Genomic DNA, 17,858 nt, shown 5'->3' on the forward strand with positions numbered 1-17,858 from the left:
GGGGCTGGGGGAGGTCCACAGGGATTCGTAGGGAGTGCTAAGGGGAAGAGGGTAGGCTGTAGGGGCGAGGATTAGGGGGCTCCGTTAGCGTCATTATGTGTGTGGGAGTGTCCCTGGGGGTCGTTGGGAGGGGTCTAAAAGGACAGGGGGGATCCATGGGGATAAGGAGATAGATCTTCAGGGAGGGGAGAATCCGCGGGGCTGGGAGTCTATAGGGACTGGGAGTCCGTGAGGTCCCCGCGGAAGCACCCGGGGGATCGTGCCCCAGGTCCCCCCTCCTCGTGTGGCCCCGCCCCGCCCGGGCTTCCCCTCGGTCTCGCGCCTCTCGACCAGGTGTCGGTCCCCGCGACGGCCGCTCCCCATTGGCCGCGCTCCGCACGGCGCCTCCCCATTGGCAGCGGGCGCGGGGGCGGGCCGTGCGCGTGCCGGGTGCGGCGCCCCGCCCCTCTCCCCCTCCGCCACGGGCCGCCGCCGGGCGGAGGGAGCGCCAGGCCTGGTCCGGTCAGCCCGCGCACCGCCCCGGCCCCGGCCCCTCCCCCTCCCCCTCCGCAGAGTATGGCGAGCCGCCGCCAGGACCCACGGCGGAGCCGCGGAGGGTGCTAACCCGACCCCGGCCCGCCTCCGACGGGCCTTCTGCGCTGGTGAGTGACCGACCCGCCCCTCTCGGCCTGCCCAGTCCAGAGCTCCTGCTCCTGGGGCCCCGCCCCACTGTGGGGCCCTGCAGCACCGGAGGGCGGCCCGGTGACCCCGCCCTGTTGCCCCGGAGGACCTCGGACCCCCCCGCCCCGCCCTGCTTTGGCCCTTTTTTCCCGCCCCTCGCTCTCTAGCTCCCCTCCTTTTCAGCCATGTCCCCCCTCCCGCAGGCATCGTCCCGTGGGGGGCTGGCAGGGTGCAGCTCCCCCCCTTATCTGCAGCTGGGACTCCGCATCCCTTTTGTTCGGCTCCTCTCACCCCGGGGGAGGCATATGGGGGGGTCCCGGAGGGTCCCGTGGAGTGCGGGCGCGACGGCGCAGGTCCGAGCTGCTGCCAGCCGATGTTGTCGGGGGGGGTGGGGGGAGGCGGGCGCGGGGACCTCGCCATCCAGTCTCTGTGGTCAGAACCCCCATGCCATGGCAACCGGGGCATGGAGCTACCGGTCAGTACCCGCCGTTTGTGGTTGCTGGCAGCAGAGCGGTGCTGGTGGGAGTGTCTTGGAGTGAGTTTGGGTCCCCCGTTTATACCTGCTGTTGGAGAGGGGAGTCTGGGTGCCCTTTCTGCGAGGTGGGAGGAGGGCATGGTTGTCCCTGCCCTGTCCTCTCCCTCTACTTCTCCATCAGCTTCAAGGGAGGGTGATGCAGCAAAAACCCCTGCCCCTCTGCGGAGGGGTGGCTTTAGGGGACACTTCGAGTCCCCTGAGCCCACCTGCAATGTGGAGGCAGTGCTGGGAGTGTGAGTGTGCACCTGGGGGAACTGAGGCTTTGATGATGTTTGGGCATGTCCCAGGCTGGCCTGAGGGCAGCCAAGCAGCTGATCCAAATGCAGGACCCTTCCCTGTCTCCCCTTGACCTATCATACAGGGAAGTTGATGCTAAGCTGGTGGACCTCCATGCCCCCCCACTCCCCATGCCATTCCTGAGGGCTTTAACCCAGGACTCTGCCTCTTGGGACTTGGAAGGCACCCCAGAGGTCTTGGGAGCTTCCCATTGCCCAGGGCACAAAGTGGGGGCTTTGGCTGGGTGGGGGGGGGGGTGTCTGCTGGCCAGGAGTGAGATGCCAGTGTGTGCCCTGCCTCCCCTCCACCCACTCACAGCAAGCCCCCCCCCCCCCCGTGTGTGTGTGTCCTGTGCTATGAGCATTCCTCGTGACTTCTCTGCAAGCAGTTGCAAATGAAAATGGAGGAAATGTCTTTATCTGGCCTGGATAACAGCAAACTAGAGGTGAGCAGCACCCCAGGGATGGCTGCCCCCTCCCCTGGCCCCCACCTCCCTGGCCCACACCTTCCTCCTCATCTCTCCTTTTGCCCCTCCCTTCCCCTAGGCTGTTTCGCATGAGATCTACACAGATCTGGTGGAAGATGCCTGTCTGGGCCTCTGCTTTGAAGTCCACCGGGCAGTCAAGTGTGGCTACTTCTTCCTGGATGACACAGACCCAGACAGCATGAAAGACTTTGGTGAGCATCCTGCTGCTATGTCCTCCCTGGTGGATGGGGGAGGGGACGATGATGACACAGTGAGCATCCTGCTACCTATGCTGCTGGGAAAGGCCACGAAGAGGCTGTGAGGGGGACACGGACCACTGCTTGTCCCTACTTGTGGGGATTTGAGCACAAGCAGTGCTGAGGAGGGTTAGACACATGGTGGCCCAGGCACCCCCTGGCACTGTCAGCGCTGCTGGGACATGAATGCCCCATCTCAGAGGAGCCATTTTGTAAAGCCTTGGGGTAAAGAACCCCAGAAATGTTTCCTTGGGGTGCGATGGTCTGCCCTGGAGAAGCATGGCTGGGTCGGGGGTGGGAGGGTAAATCCATCCAGCTTCCCTGTTACTGGTTTCAGGTCCCCACAGATATGGAAGGGGACTAGCAGCCCAAGGTTTCCCCCCCCCCAAGAAAAGCACCGGAGCTGAGGGACATGGCATGGTCAGCATCAGAGGGAGGTCTTGGGATGGGGGGACTGATGCATATGCCTCCCACAGAGATCGTGGATCAGCCTGGCGTGGACATCTTCGGGCAGGTCTATAACCAGTGGAAGAACAAGGAGTGCGTGTGCCCCAACTGCAGCCGCAGCATTGCTGCCTCCCGCTTCGCCCCCCACCTGGAGAAGTGCCTGGGCATGGGCCGCAACAGCAGCCGCATTGCCAACCGGAGGTGGGCATGGCCCCCTTCACCCCCAAAGCGCAGGGCTGGAGGTTCCTGTGGTCCCCCCTGCATAGGGAAATGGGGGCACGAGGGGAAACTGAGGCTGTGGGGCTGTGTCTCTTCTCATTGGGGGGTGTGGAGGATTTGGGTACCCCCATCTCAGTGCTGATGAGCCTGGGATGGAAACTGGACATCTGGCCTCTCCTCACTCCTTGTTTTTCATTGTGGGGGGTGTATCCATGTGCCCCAGCCTTGGAGTCCCACCTCCAGCTCCTCTTGCCCCAACCCACTGCTTCATTTCTGGAAAAACAAGCTGGGAATCCTGGATCCTCTGTCCCCCCTTCCTTTGGTGGCTGCTGGGAACCCCTGCCTTGGATCTGGGCTGGGCATGGCAGAGCTGGTGGGGTATGGGACAAGTCCTGGGGTGCCAGGGAGGGTGCATGATGGATCCCAGCTGTGGGTCCCTGACCTTCCTTCCCTCCCTGTGCAGGATCGCGAGCAGCAACAACATGAACAAGTCAGAGAGCGACCAGGAGGACAACGATGACATCAATGACAATGACTGGTCCTATGGCTCTGAGAAGAAAGGTGGGGGGGACACAGGGTGCCACAGGCCCCCAGCCCCTGTGTAAGGGGTCAGGGACACATCCTGGCTGCCCCATGGCCCTTGAACCGCAGTCCTGAGCATGTGTGGAGGGGGTGGCAGGGTGAGAACAACCAAGTCCTGGGGTGCCTGACTGCCCCAGTCCATGCCTGGGCAGGGGAGTCTCCTGGCAGCAGAGCAGAGTGGGGGCTGGTAGTGACTGCTGTAGCAGTTGGGGCTAAATCCATCAGAAAAGGTAAAACTTCTCCCTTTTCTGTCTCTCCCTGTAGCAAAGAAGAGGAAATCAGACAAGGTGAGGGGCTGCTGGAGAGGTGGGAGGACCCAGGGCGGAGAGGGTGTGGGGGACATGGTGGGGGCACCTTGCATCTCCCAACAGCTCTGGTCTCCTTGCAGAACCCCAACTCGCCCCGCAGGTCCAAGTCCCTGAAACACAAAAATGGTGAGTGGCTGGGGGGGGTGAGGTGAGGACTGGTGACAGTGGAGCGGCTGGTGGCCCCGGAGGTCACATGGGGGCCAGGTCACAGGCAGGGATCTTCCTTATCCCTCCTGTCTTCCAGGTGAGATCAGCGGGAACCCCGACCCCTTCAAGGTGAGCCTGGTGCGAGATGAGGCCAGGGGGCCTGGGCCCTGTCCCTCACCCCCCTAGGTGTCCCCTGCCCCCTGCCAGCCCCAACTCGGCTCTCTGCCCCCCACAGTACAGCAACTCAGCAGGGATCAGCTACGAAACACTGGGCCCCGAGGATCTGCAGACGCTGCTCACCACGGTGCGTGTCTGGGGCCACGGGGCTGGGGAGGCACCAGTGGGCACAGCGCAGCCCTGACCTGGGCAGATGGGGCACACGGGCACTGGTGCGCTGCCAGGGTCTCTCCTGGCTCAGCTCTGACCCAGGGAATGAGGACACGCGTGATCTGAACCCAGTGGCAGGGAGATGCCTCTTCCCTGGGACAAGCTCTGCACCCTACAGGGCATGAAGTCCCAATCCTGGGGGACATGGTGGCCTGTGAGTGTGGAGCTGGTCTGGGGTGACAGGACAGCGCCTGGGGAGTTGAGGGTCACGGGACCACACTGCAGGCTGGTGATCACGTGGCTGCTCGTCCACTCCCTCACCCATCCCTTCTCTCCTCAGCAATGTGGGGTCATCTCTGAGCACACCAAGAAGATGTGCACCAGGTGAGTGAATCCTGGCTTTACCCTACACCAAGCAGGAAGCTGGGGGGCTTTGGGATAGGAGGGGAGTCCTCAACATGCCTGGATCCCTGTGGGAGCTGTGGAGGGGGCAGCCAGAGGCCTGAGTGTGCGCGGTGTCTCACTGGCAGGTCCCTGCGGTGCCCGCAGCACACGGATGAGCAGCGGCGGTCGGTGCGCGTGTACCTCCTGGGGCCCTCCGCGTGAGTCAGCACATGCCACCACACACCTGGCACGGGGCAGGGGCAAACCAGGCTCTGCCCCCCGAGAACAGGGACTGGGGGGGTTGCATGGAGTGGTCAGGTGGGGGTGGGCACAGGGACATCTCCAGGGAGGCTTGGAGGGCCAGGATTGGCATGTGCAAGGTGGGAGGGTCCTGGGGAGATGGATGGAGCCCCTGGCAGCCTCTCACGTTGAGGGGTGCAGCACCACGGGCTCCATCCTGCCCTTTCTCAGGGGCTGGGGACCCCCATAACGCCTTTGCTCAGGTCCCTACCCGAGGCAGAGAGCAGCGTGGAGAATGACAGCTTTGAGGTAGCTGAGAGCCAGGCCCTCATGAGCCGGCTGCAGTGGGACGGCTCCTCTGACATCTCGCCCTCTGACTCGGCCTCCTCAAAAGCCAGTGAGTGTTTGGGGGCGGGGGAAGCAAATCCTGCAACATAGACCCCTCTGTGGGGGCAAAACTGAGTCCTCCTGATGTCCCCAAAGCACAAGAGGGGACACAGACTGACCACAGCTACCCCAAGCCAGCCTGAAGCGTCCCTGGAGCTTCTGCTGGGACATCATTATTCACCTTCCTGGAGTGGAGGGAGTATTTTGGGGACACTTTCCTGGCTATGAATTGGTGACAGGGAGATCCTCTCTGTTTTGTGGGGGTTCCTGATGGCCCATCTCCTCCCCCATGTCCTCATCTCCTCCCTTTCTCTCCCCTTCAGGTACAAACAACTCTGAATCCCGCAAGACCAAGAAGAAGAAGCCCCACCTGGGGCTGGTGAGCGGGACCTCAGGGCTGAGTTCCAGCAAGAAGAAGAAGCCCAAACCCCCTGCGCCCCACACCCCCAGCATCTATGATGACATCAGCTGAGCACAGCAGAGCTGATGGAGGAGGGGGGAGATGGACAGACAGATGGACACAGGCTGGGGCAGCCCCTCTCCCCCGCACCCCCCCCCCTTCGACTGGGACAGCACTGACATTTGGACACAAAGTGGGTGCCTGGGGCAGAGGAGGACTCGGCCATTGCCACAGGGATTGGGGGGTGGGGTGGCAACGGGGCTGGATTTGGGAGCCCTCAGTTGTGTCCCTCTTCCCCCAGTCTGGTGCCTCTATTTATTCTGTGACATAGTTTTTGTACATGGGGGCTCCCATCAGGGCTCTGAGGGGAGTGTCTCGCTCAGAGATGGGGGCACAACCCCCCTTCCCACCACCCACCCAGAAACCCGCTGTGCCTCCTCCTAGGCTCATTCCTCCAGAGCACCCTTTACCCCAGGGGGGTGGGGGGAGGCACATGGGTGATGGGGGTGCAGATTCCTGTGGTTTGGGGGCAGCCCCCAGCCTGTGGCTGCTCCCAGCCTGTGGCTGCTCCCCCCTCCCTGCTGCAGGCCAGCACTCATGGGTTGGGCTGGCTCAGGATCAGGGGGTGGTGTGCTTGCAGGGGGCTTTTTCATGCTTGATGGAGACAAGTAGGGACTCCACACCTCCCCCATACTCTGCTGTAAGCGGCTGGATTCAGCTGCTGGGGGGTGTTGGGGGCCCAGCCTTGCTTGTACAGAACCTGCCCAAGCCCTGGGAGGCGGGGGGTTCTGCCGCATCCTTTGTGTTTGAGGGGGACAGCTGGGGCAGCTCGGGGAGGGGGGGGGAGCCTTTCTAGCTCTGAACTGGCCTCTGGAGGGAGGGGAGGACCTTGACCTGCCAGGGGACAGCCCATGGGCCCCAGAGCAAACCTGAGGGCCACAACCTGGACTTGAGGCAGAGTGTGGTATGCTGTTTCCACCCTTCCCCCCAGCACTGGCCTCATCCCCAGGCTAGTGGTCCCAGGGCAGCTTAATGTCCCAGTCCCCATGTGTCTGGGGCCCTGGCTCCAGGCTGGGGGCAGGGGGGAGGTTGTGCAGCACTCTCCTGTGCAGTGAGGAAGGATAGGTCCCTCTGCCTGGATCCAGACCCTTCCCTAGCTCCTACCCCTCCCCAGCTGTGTTCATCACAGGGGCTGTGTGGGAACAGGGTTAGCTCAGTCCCCACTCTTGTTCACCCACCAGCTGACACCTTGAGTTTGGCTGTATGTCCCTGGGGGGGGGGCAGGGGCTGCTTCTGTTCCACTTCCCCATACCGGGGTGGGGGGCTACTTTCAGTGGGTCTTGCAAATTTATGGTGCTCTTGACTCTGGATTCGCTATTGTTTTAAAACTGCTGCTAAAGACTAGTGCTGTAGCAGGACCCAGGGGGCTCCCCCAGAGCCCTGAGCAGCCAAAGCTGCTGGGGGAGAGCCTTGCTGCCTGCAGATCCCCAGGCTTCCTCTCCATTTCAGTTGGCAGTAGCTCCTGGCACGGCTTTGGGTCTGGGCCTGGATGCTGGAGCAGGCCAAGCTGGCCTCTGCTCTGGGGCCCGAGGAGGAGCATCCAGGCACCCAGAAACAGGGCCCTCTCCCACTGCCTGGGACAGCCTAAGCCCCTCCCATTGCAGGAGAGGTACTGCAATTTGGGGTTCAAGGGCCATAAAGAGCCTGGGGACCGCCAGTCCATGTCCTCACCCTCACAGGGTGAGCCCCCTGGCCAAGCTTGTGGGTGCCCAGGGCCCTCCTGAGCTCCATCCTGCCCGGGGGCCCTGAGCCTGGGGCAGGTCTGTGTGTCCCAGCAGTGGGTTGTGGCTGCCCCTGTAAATAAACCTGCATCTTGAATTGGTATCCCTGGCATGTGGCTGCCTGTGTTTAATGGAGCAGGGCCATCATACCCTCCTCCAGCCCAGCTGCAGCCACAGTTTACCAGACTCTGCTCTTGGGGCTGCCTGTTTTTTAATGAATGCTTCCCAGAAGCAAGGGGAGGGCTGATGTTACATCTTATATTTCCTTTAAAAAGTCTGTGGGAGGAAGCAGCAGCCCAGTGCGGAGCCCTGGGTACCTTCAACATGTTCACTCAGGCTGAGATCTTTCCCCTGATCTGTGCTTGGGATTAGGGGGAGGAGGAGGAAGACAGTATCTGGGGGGAGCACAGCCCCTTCTGGGGGGGGGCAAAGTCCAGCAGCAAGATTGGGAAGGGTGGGCCAAGCTCCATGCTGCACCAGCTGCAGTCACCATAATGCCACAGTGGAGAAAAGCACCACCTGAGCACTGCTGGTCCCTGGGGGATGGGGGGGACCAGAAATGCCAGACAACTGCCAGCACCACCATGACGGTGGGGACTATGAGGTTCCCTGCACCCAGGGGGAGGCCCCTGGCACCTGGTGTGGCAGTGGCAGCACTGGGCAGGGAGGTGGGGGTGTTGGTGGCACTCTGGGAGCGGTGGTAGTGGATGACGCAGTTGTCTGTGATGTGTAGCGAACGCAGCATCTGCTGCTGGTCCTGCAGCAGGTGCCCACGGTATATGAACTTTATCTGGCTCTCCTGGCCCAGGAAATACTTGCTGTGGGAGGAGGGAAGAGGTCAGAGATAGAAGAGCTGGCACTCCTGGATGCAGATAAAGTCACCTGGGTGCTGGGAGGAAGACCACAGGGTAAAGGTGATGGACGTCCCAGCTCAGGGGAGCAGTGGCCACCAGATGCTGTCCCTTCTTTTAACCTTGCCATTTTTAAACTGGCACTTAATTATTTTTGGAGGGATCCCTCAGCAAAGCACAGGGGGAGAAGCACAGCAAAAATGGATGGAAACCCTCCTCTGTTCTCCAGCAGAATGGTGGGGAGGGGGCTGTTGTACAAGAACCATAGGGAGGGAGGGGGGATTGCAATGAGGTAACCGGTGCTCCCTTGTGTCCACCTCTCTCAGGACTTACCTCTTGAGGCCCCCCACAGTGTCCTCCTCCATGTCATTGAGGAATTTGAGCCAGATCTTGATGATGCCAGAGTACAAATCACTCCCCATCAGGGCAGGTGGCTCCCTCTGGCTACCTGGGGCACTGGGCTCAGCAGCTGTGGTCCTTTTAGGCAATCTCTGGATGACCAGCAGCTGCTCTAGGCCAGGGTCAGGGGGGCTGCTGCCAGCCCCCTGCTCTGCTACTGGCCCTGACACTGCTCCACCTTCCTCTTCTGTTTTCTCTTCTGGGTTTTCAGGGACCCTGGGGGGCTCTGGTACTTAATCTGTCCCTGCTGTCCCCACAAACCGCTCCACGTGGCCAAGCCAGATAATAGCTGCATCCTGTTGTCACAATTGTTCCCAAAAGCTGGTTGCTGCTGTCAGCAACATAAGTGGACAGCCGCACCAGGACCAGCATCACTATACCAGCCACCACTGTCACCTCATCCCCCACCCCTTGGATGAAGGTGTCAGTGGGGAGCTCCATCTTTGGAGCCGGTTGGAGGAGTCAGGACTCCCCCATCCAGCCCAGTAGCTTGCTTTCTGGCTCAACTTCCCCAGGAAGACCCTGTGCCTCCCTGATGGTGCGGGGAGGGAAGGCAGCAACACCTCTGCAATAGCAAAGCTTCTTCCAGGAGGCAAAACTTATGGCTCAGGAGCAATGGCCCTGTTCCCGCTGGGAGGAGGGCAATGCTGGTGCTTCCAACACAGCACCTGTGAATACAGCTCGAGCTGGAACCGGCCCGGCCAGGAAGGTGCCGGGCACTCCACGGGGCCGCACTGACCTCGCCACGGAGAACCCTCCGTGGTGGGCTCCCGAGGACCCTCGGTGCCCAGACAGGGTCATGCCACTCCCGAACACCAGACCCGTGCCTGGCAGGGAGGGGAGCGGCGGCCACCAGCGGGCACAGTCCGGTGAGTTCAACCCCTCTGAAGGCGGGCGAGGGGCGGCGGCGGCTGGGCCGAGCAGCGACAGGACGGCGCGGAGCGGTGGGAGACGGCCTCGCTAACTCGAGCGGCGGGGCCGCTCCCGGGGAAGGGGGACTCTGATAGGCCCGGTGCTGCGCGGAGAGGCCCAGGGAAGGCAGGGGCCGGGTGTGTGGCTGTCAGGCCCGCGGGGGGTTCTCTGCCGGGGGATGAGGTGTGTGTGGCTGCCGAAGTCACGGGTGTAGAACTCACCACGTTCCGCCGCCACCCGCGCGCCAGAAGTGCCACGCCATGGTGCTGCTGCCGCCTCGGGGGGAGGAAAGCGAGGGGAGCGAGAGCCACGGGTTCAAAGCACGCAGGGGCGGAGCACGCGCGACACGCCCCTAGCCTGGGTGGAGCCTCGTGTGGAGGGGCGGGGCGACGGCGGGGCCCACGGCCGGTGCCTCGCGAGGCGCCGCGGCCCCTCACCTTCCCCCGTGACAGGCTGTGCCCTCCCCTCCTGCCCCGTGCGGTGTCCGCGGCTCCTGCCAGGCCTCGCGGGAGGGAGCCACATCGAGAGCCACCTCTGCCAGGTCTTTTATTCGCATCGAGGTGCTTGGGGAGGGACATGACGCAGGCGAAGAGGAAGCCACGGGGTGACATGGAGCTGCCGGCCTCCCCTTGTCACTCCTATCCGGGGGGAGGCGGGCCATGGGGGCCACCCTCAGGAGATGGGCCCCTCGAGGGGCAGCTGGATGGTGCCCACCATGTGCACCGCCAAGGCATAGAAATCCTGGTGTTCCTGGAGAGGGAGGGGACAGACACAGGGGTGAGCACGCTGGGGTGGGGGAACAGGCCAGAGCATGCTGCACCCCCTTACCTCCCACATCCCTGGAGGCATGGCCTCCACCCAGCTCTCGACAGGGGGAATGCAGTCGTAGATGTAGCTCCAGTACCAGCGGGTGCCGGCAGCAGAACTTGAGCATCTGTTGACAGAGCTCTGTCACCGAGGCAGGGGTCACTATTACAGTACCCCTGTCACCCTCCACCCCCGATTGCCCACGGTGAACTGGGCCAGCGCCGTGGTTGAGGAGGGCGATGGTTTCCTCAGGATGCTGATGCTGGTACTCCTCGACAGCGTGGAGAGCACAGTCCATGGGGGTATAGCCAGCGCAGTTGGAGACAGTGGCATCAGCCCCGTGGTGCAGCAGTAACCACGCCTGTCCGTTACAGGCGTTATTGCAGCAGCATGAGGTCCTTGCGGCTGGCGGCCCTGGAGTCGGACCCCACTGCCAGCAACTGCTTAGCCACCTGGTAGTAGCGCTCAGCGTCCTTGGGGTGCTCGGCGGCGGCACAGGTGGCTTTGAGGGAGATCTTGCCTTGGCGGCTGCGGCGCGCTGGGTCAGCACCGTGCTCCAGGTACAGCTCCACGTAGGCCACCATGCCGCCACATGTAGCGCCGTCAGCTGCCGGTCTCGCGTCCCCAGGTTCACCCGTGCCCCGTGCGCCAGCAGCAGCTCCACACCTGGCGGAGAATGTGGGTGAGACGGGGCTGAGAACCCCCCCAAAGACCCCTGTCACCCACCCGCTGGGCCCGCCCCCCGGGACCACCCCCTGGGAGTGCTGCAGTCGGGGATCCAAACGTGGGGCCGCGGGAAGGAGCCTGGAGGGGCGGGAACGGGCGGGTCCCGGAGCGGGGCCGCGGGTGGCGGGCGGGCTTTGGTGGGGGCGGTGCTTCGCATGAAGATGAGGCTGTCCGGGGATGGGGCCAGGGCAGGGGAGGCGCTTCGGAGGAGGGGGTTGGGGGTTGTTATGCAGATGAGGGGGGGGGCTCGGCGAGGGGCCTGCAAATGGGGATGATGGACTGTAGGCGTGACCCGACCTGGCCCTGCAGACGAGGTGGGGTTCTCTCTGTTGCGTGCACCGGAGGCTGTCGCGCGCGGTGCAGCGGGGCCGCGCCGTCGGCACTCGGCAGGTTGGGGTCGGCGCCGAAGGCCAGGACCAGGCAGGCGTAATCGGCGCGGGGCGCGGCCACGCTGTCGTGCATCGAGGCACGGCCGCCCACTACCGCGTTCACCTCCGCGCCCCGCAGCAGCAGGTGCCAGGCGCTGTAGTCCCGGCCGGCCGCGATGCACGAAGCTGACGTCTGCTGCTGGCAGGAACTCAGCACCCACAACCCTGGCGGAGAATGGGGAAGCCGGCTCACTCACCGGAACACACACCCCCGATTCCCCAGGCGTCCTCCCCGTCCCAGCCACACCCCCGAATTAGAGCAGCCAGCCCTCCTCCTCCATTGTTCTTGACCTTGCTGCCCCTTTCCCCCCCTTTATTTTGCAGTGAGGACACCTGCCCCCCCCCCCCTCCCCGCTCAGGTGACCACACCAGCTCCTCAGTGATCGGCTCCATGATCAGGTTCGTGGTGGTCTCATCCTTAAAGATGCTCTTGATGCGCAGGGGGTCCCAGTGTACAGGGACAGCAGGGTCCCAGCAGTACTGGGGCCCGAGCAGGGGGTGGGGGGCTAGGGGGCAGCAACCAGCATGTGGCCCTTTCCCGAGACAGGGCTCACCAGCATTCCTGTTGCTCCAACAGCTCCCATTGGAGCTGCAGCGACTGCAGGGCTGAGGAGCTGAAGGAGGTGGTTTCCTGGTCCCTAGGTGGCTCAGGATGGCAGGGAGAGTCTGGGGGAAGAGCAAGCTGCCTCCTGCACCTTATAGGGGTTATAAATAGGGCTATGCCCCACACTAAATGCTGAATCAAGAGCCCAAGCCAGACCACCCTATAAATAACTTCCCTAATGTGGTAAACAGAATCACATTGGTGTGAGGCTACCACAGATGTTAACCTGTTGGTGAGTGTGAGATGGAGGACAGTCCCATGGGGCTGGGATCCAGCACCTCACCCCCTGGGGAGGAGAGGGAGAGCAGGGAACCCCCAGAGAGGAAGGGTTTGGAATGCTGCAGATGAGCAGAGAGAGGAGAGGGGCACCACTGGCCCCAGTGGCAGAGGAAATAGTGACACACAAACAGAGTGAGGCAGGGACAAAACAGCCCTTTAATATAGGTATGAAACCAAGAGGGGCCATTCTGTCCTGAAGAGCAGAAACAGACACTGAGACAGTGTACCCCTGGGACTCCCTGGGTGTCCCCCCCCACACACACCTCTTGGCTCCAGAACAAACACAACAGACACACAAAGGAGCAGGTGAGTGGCTGGTGCATCCTTAGCAGGCCACAGCTCAGCCTGGGTCATGGCAGCAGGAATGTGTCCCCAGCCCCATGGCTGTGCCACAGCTCCCCGAGGTCAGCAGCAGTCAGTTTGGGTCGGCACAGAGAAGAAATCCTCAGGCAGCTCTCCCAGGAGCCCATCCAGGTCATCTGCACAGGCAGAACAAAATGTGCTACTCTTACAAATGTCTAGAGGAAGAATTGACTCCACATACTGGGGATGTGGTGGGACAAGATGTCCCTTTGGCATTACAAGGGAGAGGAGACACTGCCCAACCCCAGGACCTGTTTTCCTCCCCACACAGAGTGGGCTCAACTCACCCATATCACAGCCATCAGCTCCCACTGGCTCTTCTTGCTCAGGCCCAGGGCTCTGCCAGTGCAGGGAGATGCCCCCAGGAGCCTGCTCTGTGCTGTGGCTGCCCGGCCTCCATTGGCCCCAGTCCCCAGAGGCAGGGCCACTCAGTGGAGCCTTGCAGGGTGAGGCAGGAGTAGCCCAGCCTGGGCAGGTGTGGTAGGCATCTGGAAGATCTCGGGTTCTAACGTGAGAGGTGGAAGGTACAGAAGAGGTGGGCATGGGGTGGAGTGAGAGGAGGTGCTGGTGGTAGCAGATATAAGCACATGGTGTAAACAAGGGGTTGGAATAAAGTATCATCCATGCTGAGTGTGTGGTGATCCTTGTCCCCTCAGTGGGGGGGCTGAGTAATCCGTGTGGGTGGCCTGGTGGTGTTGCCGGTGGCGGCAACAGGCAGGGACCTGCAAAACCCAGCAGAGATGAGTGGCTGGGAGCCCACAGGAGGCTTTATCCATCCCTGCTAAGCCCCTCCCCTTCCTCAGTTGTTTTCAAGGATCCCTGCAGTACAGGGGTCTGGAATTCCTTCCCCCTGCGTACCCTTGGCAGGTCTCAGCATCCCAGGTCTCCAGGGCCAGCAGCACTGTGCCCTCCCTCACCTCCTGCTGCACTGGCGATGGCTGGGAGAAGCTGCCCTCAGGCTCCAGTGGGTAGATCTTGAGCAGGTTGGTGGGGGTGACGTTGAGGTAGTGATTGTGGTGGGATGGGGAGAAGACGCCCACCTGTGAGGACAGAGCGGTAGGTCAGAGCCAGAGCTGTGGTTTTCAGTGGCACCCCTGGCTGCAGCCTGGGGAGGAGCCAGAGGAGCCCCTTAGACTCATAGAATCATGTCAGATTAAGGTCATGGAGAAGACCTTTAAGATCAAGTCCAACCCCTGCCCTCACACTGCCAAGCCCACCACTAACCCACGGCCCTCAGCACCTCTGCTATGTGTCTTTTTGATATCTCCAGGGGCTCCCCCCACCTCCCTGGGCAGCCTGGGACAGGGTGTAACAATCCTCTTGATGAAAAAGCTCTTCCTCATCTCCAATCCAAACCTTTCCTGACGCAATTTGAGCCCATTTCTTCTTGTCCTATCATTCATTACTGGAGAGAAGAGACTGATCCCCAGCCCAGCCTCCTGTCAGGGAGTTGCAGAGAATGCTCCTCAGTCTCCCCTCAGCCTCCTCTTCTCTGGGCTGAACACCCCCAGCTCCCCCAGCTGTTCCCCATCAGACTTGTGCTCCAGCCCCTTCCCCAGCTCCAGTGTCCATCTCTGGACACGGTCCAGCCCCTCAGTGTCTTTTCTTGTAGCGAGAGGCCCAAAACTGAACACAGTATTCAAAGTGCAGCCTCACCAGTGCCCAGTACAGGGGATGTGTATATACATATACACACACACAGAGAGTACTTGTCCTGTTCCCTCGGGATGTGAGCCCAACAACTGGGCACAGTGACCACAAGTTGGCAACACTTGAGGCAGAAAGGGCCCCAAAGGTGTTACTGCTGTCAGAGAGCTGCCTCCTACCTGCTTCAGGAGCAGCACTGAGCCAGGCTTGAGTTCACAGTGTCTATCTTCCAGCAGTATCTCTCCTGTGGACAGAGAGGGGTCACATTAGCCATGGGGAGCAACAGCCAGGAACCCCAATCCAACCCAGGCATGAGCCCAGACACACCAGTTGGGTCCCTGAACATGGCACCAGCATCAACGTTGGTCCTGGTCAGTGTCTTGATCATTACCACCATGCTGAGGACCTTGTTCTTCGGGAGCTGCTTCAAGGCTGCCTGAACATGTAGACACTCATCACACCCATGTCCCCAAGGGCAGCCCTATGGGATGTCTGCAGTCAGCCCAGCACAGCCCCCTCCCCACACTGACACCTGGTCCTGGAAATGGCTCCAAGGGGCAAGGGGAGAGCTGGTAAGCCAAGGAGTCCTCAGGGCTGGTACCTTCACCCAGAGCCTCCCTCACCTTCCGCAGCACCATGACCACGCTGTAGGAAGCACCCAGGGTCCCTCTCATCTAGCCCCTTCCCAAAATCCTCTTCTGCAGACAGTGAGGAGCTGGGCAATTCCTGGAGTCACAGGACAACTGCAGTCACCACCCCAGAGCACAGCCAGCGCATCTTGTAGGCCTGTCACAGCAAGAGGGGCCCCAGGGACCTCCTCCCCTTCCAGCATCGCCCTCCAAAAGCCTCAGGAACTGCCCACAGCAGCACTGCTGGGACCTACATCCAGCTCTGCACCAGAGCCAGGGGTTACCTCCATCTGCAGCTTCACCACAGCTCCATGAGCTGGAGTCTGGGGAGCAGAAACGAGGATCTCCTCCAGGAGCTTCCCAGCATGTTTTATAGAAGAGAGCGAAAAAGACACATCATGGGGCACCCAGGAGAGGCTCTGAAGCTGCCTAGGGCTTCATATCTTTTTACTAGCTGCTCCCGTGTCATCATTTCCCCTGCACTCACCTACTGGGGCAGGATTCCAGCAGTCCCTGGGAACCAGCGAGTCTTCAGTGGGAGGCAGGGGGCAGCCCCTGGTGCTTTGCTAGCTGCTGTCACCAGCTGCATGAGATGGTTGGTGTCTACAGGCTGTCTGGGGCTGACCCAAGTGGCTGCTGCCTCAGCAGGGGCTCCACACAGCTCATCAAGGCCGTCGGGTTGCTGGGGGGTCTGGGGGGCAGCCGGCGTGGGGGACAGCTCTGCCCTGCAGAGCTGCTCTCTCCTGGCTGGCATGGGGATGCACGGAGAGGCCTCAGGGCTGGACCCCCAGGAGTGGGGATGGAGCCCCACAAGATGCCTGGCTTTCCCAGTGGAGTGGGGGGCCTGGGGGGGCAGACACCAGCTGCGCTGGGCCACAGCACCAGCTTGGGAACAGGAGCTGCCTGGGGGGTGGGCAGGAAAGTCCAGGCTGAACTCTGGATCCCTGGAGCTGGGGGAGACCAGCTCCTGTCCCACTGCTGTGGTTTGGCCCAACTAGCACAGAAGCACCACAAGTCTCTTGCTCAGTGCCCCCCATTCACTCCCATCCTTGTTAGGATGGTGGAGGCCCCAGCGAAATGGGAGGAAGAAAGATAACCAAGGATGTTGTGGATTGAGACAAGGGCAGGGAGGGCTCGCTGCCAATTATGGTTCCGGGCAGACTCCAGTGCTCGACTGAGAGAGGAAAGTAGGAAAGTTTATTGTGCTGCCTACAAGAAACAGAACAGAATAAAAGCAAAAAAAAAAAAAAGAGAGTAGGATGATGAGAAAATTACAACCAGCACTTTAAGCTCTCCCTCCCCCATCCCTCCTTTCTTCCCGGGCCCAGCTCACTGCTCCTGATATCTCTACCTCCTCCCCCCTCAACGGCTCAGGGGGGCAGGGAGTGGGGGATGTGGTCAGTCTCTCACAGATGGGCTCTGCTGCTTCTGTCTTCTCAGTCCTTAACAAACTTCTCTGGTGTGGGTTGTTCCCAGCAGCTGCGGCTTCTGCCGATACAGGGTCCCTCACATGGGACGCAGTCCTTGGTGAATATCTCTGGTGTGGATTCTTTGCCACGGTTGCAGTTTCTGCAGTTACAGGGTCCCTCTCTCGGGATCCGGCCTCTTCTGGGCATAATTTTAATGAGTTTCTTTGTTGTGGGTTTCTCCCCACAGTTACAGCTTCTGTGAATATTGAGTCCCTCTCACGGGATACGGCCTCCTCTGGCCATAGTCACCGCCCCTGATTTGGGCTCATTATCAAAATAAGTCTCTACCGCTGATGCGGAGTCTTTAGCAAAATGCAAACAAATCTCACCAGTTCTCTCTGTAGAATGCAGGGGAGTCTCTGCTCCAGCACACCTCCTCCTCTCTTCCCTCACCAACCTTGGAGTCTGCATGGTTGCTTCTCTCTCTCTTCCCACTCCTTGAACCACCACCAGCTGGAAAAGAAGAGGGGGCAGAAGAAGGAAGAAACAAGAAGAAGAAGGAGGAAGAAACCTCCTCTTCCATCTTCTTCTTAAAAAGTGATCGTGGAGGCGTCTAATTGGCTCAGCCCCAGAAGTGGGTCTGGCTCAGAGCTGGGGAGTTTCAAGCAACTTCTTACAGGAGCCATCTTTACAGCCCCTTCCCCCTTACCAGAAAAGGCTGTCGTCAAACCATGACACCCACTCACAGCTTCTTAGGGACCATCCACTCCTGGGGTCTCTCCTGCCCCACACATATCCATGGGGGCTTCTCTCCATCTGTGGGCAGCTGGGCAGCACTGGACCTTGCTGGCAGCTCGGGGCCCTCCAGCTCCATGCAGGCAGCCAGGAAGAAATCGTCCTGTTCATCCATGGGGGCCACTTCCTGAGCCGGGGGTTCCTGGAAGCCCCCAGGCTGCTACCCCAGCCCATTGAGGGGCCACAGCCTGATATATTTACCAGGATGGTGACCAAGCTGAGGTCCCTGCAGGCAGAGGGACTGTGCACTGGGAGGGACTGGGCCATCAGCAGGTAATGAACATCTGGGAAACACAAACTCGTTCTCTGCATACTCCACGGCAGAGGGGAAACCCTAGGGGTGGGAAGGAAAAGGCACCAGGCAGCCAAACAGCCCCGTGCAGAGCCACCATGGGGTGATCAGGCCAGCACAGAACGCTGCCACAACAGCCCCCCCGGGATCAAAGCCAAGAGAGAGTCACTTCTTAGTGAGGCAGTGTCGCTTAACGGGCTACCACCGCCAGGGAGGGTTACAGTGTACGCTGCACAGTCAGGGGACCCCCTGCAGACCCCTGGCTGTCACACACACACTTGTGTAATGCACGAGATTGTTG

General features: G+C 61.1%; 4 protein-coding genes across 7 annotated transcripts; 1 reads left to right on the forward strand and 3 right to left on the reverse strand.

Annotated features, from left to right (window-relative positions):
• The first annotated feature begins 443 nt into the window (after positions 1-443).
• LOC104555361 (ataxin-7-like protein 3) lies at positions 444-6,445 on the forward strand. 4 transcript variants are annotated; one of them, XM_062016945.1, is made up of 13 exons: positions 444-641; positions 1,857-1,916; positions 2,017-2,149; positions 2,671-2,842; positions 3,324-3,421; positions 3,707-3,729; positions 3,831-3,876; positions 3,995-4,026; positions 4,133-4,201; positions 4,565-4,608; positions 4,755-4,826; positions 5,112-5,245; positions 5,559-6,445. In XM_062016945.1, exons 2-13 carry the CDS (start codon positions 1,866-1,868, stop codon positions 5,705-5,707), a joined length of 1,023 nt encoding a protein of 340 aa, XP_061872929.1. In that variant the 5' UTR covers positions 444-641; positions 1,857-1,865; the 3' UTR covers positions 5,708-6,445. The 4 variants fall into 4 exon arrangements, with proteins under 4 accessions (XP_061872929.1, XP_061872925.1, XP_061872928.1 ...); XM_062016941.1 differs by having other exon boundaries at positions 550-641; positions 1,790-1,916; XM_062016943.1 differs by having other exon boundaries at positions 564-641; positions 1,860-1,916.
• A 1,143-nt stretch (positions 6,446-7,588) lies between these two features.
• Positions 7,589-9,288, reverse strand: LOC133628600 (transmembrane and ubiquitin-like domain-containing protein 2). The gene is given in 4 exon segments (XM_062016985.1): positions 7,589-8,234; positions 8,601-8,882; positions 8,928-8,963; positions 8,965-9,288. Coding segments are annotated over 4 exon segments (951 nt in total). The 5' UTR covers positions 9,108-9,288; the 3' UTR covers positions 7,589-7,744.
• Positions 9,289-10,011: 723 nt separating this feature from the next.
• LOC133628601 (ankyrin repeat and SOCS box protein 16-like) lies at positions 10,012-13,076 on the reverse strand. Its single transcript, XM_062016986.1, is given in 6 exon segments — positions 10,012-10,767; positions 10,769-10,974; positions 10,977-11,100; positions 11,409-11,704; positions 11,749-12,045; positions 13,073-13,076. Coding segments are annotated over 6 exon segments (1,683 nt in total).
• A 361-nt stretch (positions 13,077-13,437) lies between these two features.
• Positions 13,438-17,380, reverse strand: LOC133628602 (homologous recombination OB-fold protein-like). Its single transcript, XM_062016987.1, is given in 10 exon segments — positions 13,438-13,507; positions 13,644-13,825; positions 14,612-14,673; positions 14,727-14,868; positions 15,056-15,083; positions 15,085-15,158; positions 15,346-15,433; positions 15,553-15,671; positions 15,719-15,964; positions 17,261-17,380. Coding segments are annotated over 10 exon segments (1,131 nt in total).
• Positions 17,381-17,858: the final 478 nt, after the last annotated feature.

This window comes from Colius striatus, chromosome W, assembly GCF_028858725.1.
Source record: "Colius striatus isolate bColStr4 chromosome W, bColStr4.1.hap1, whole genome shotgun sequence".
NCBI lineage: Eukaryota > Metazoa > Chordata > Aves > Coliiformes > Coliidae > Colius > Colius striatus.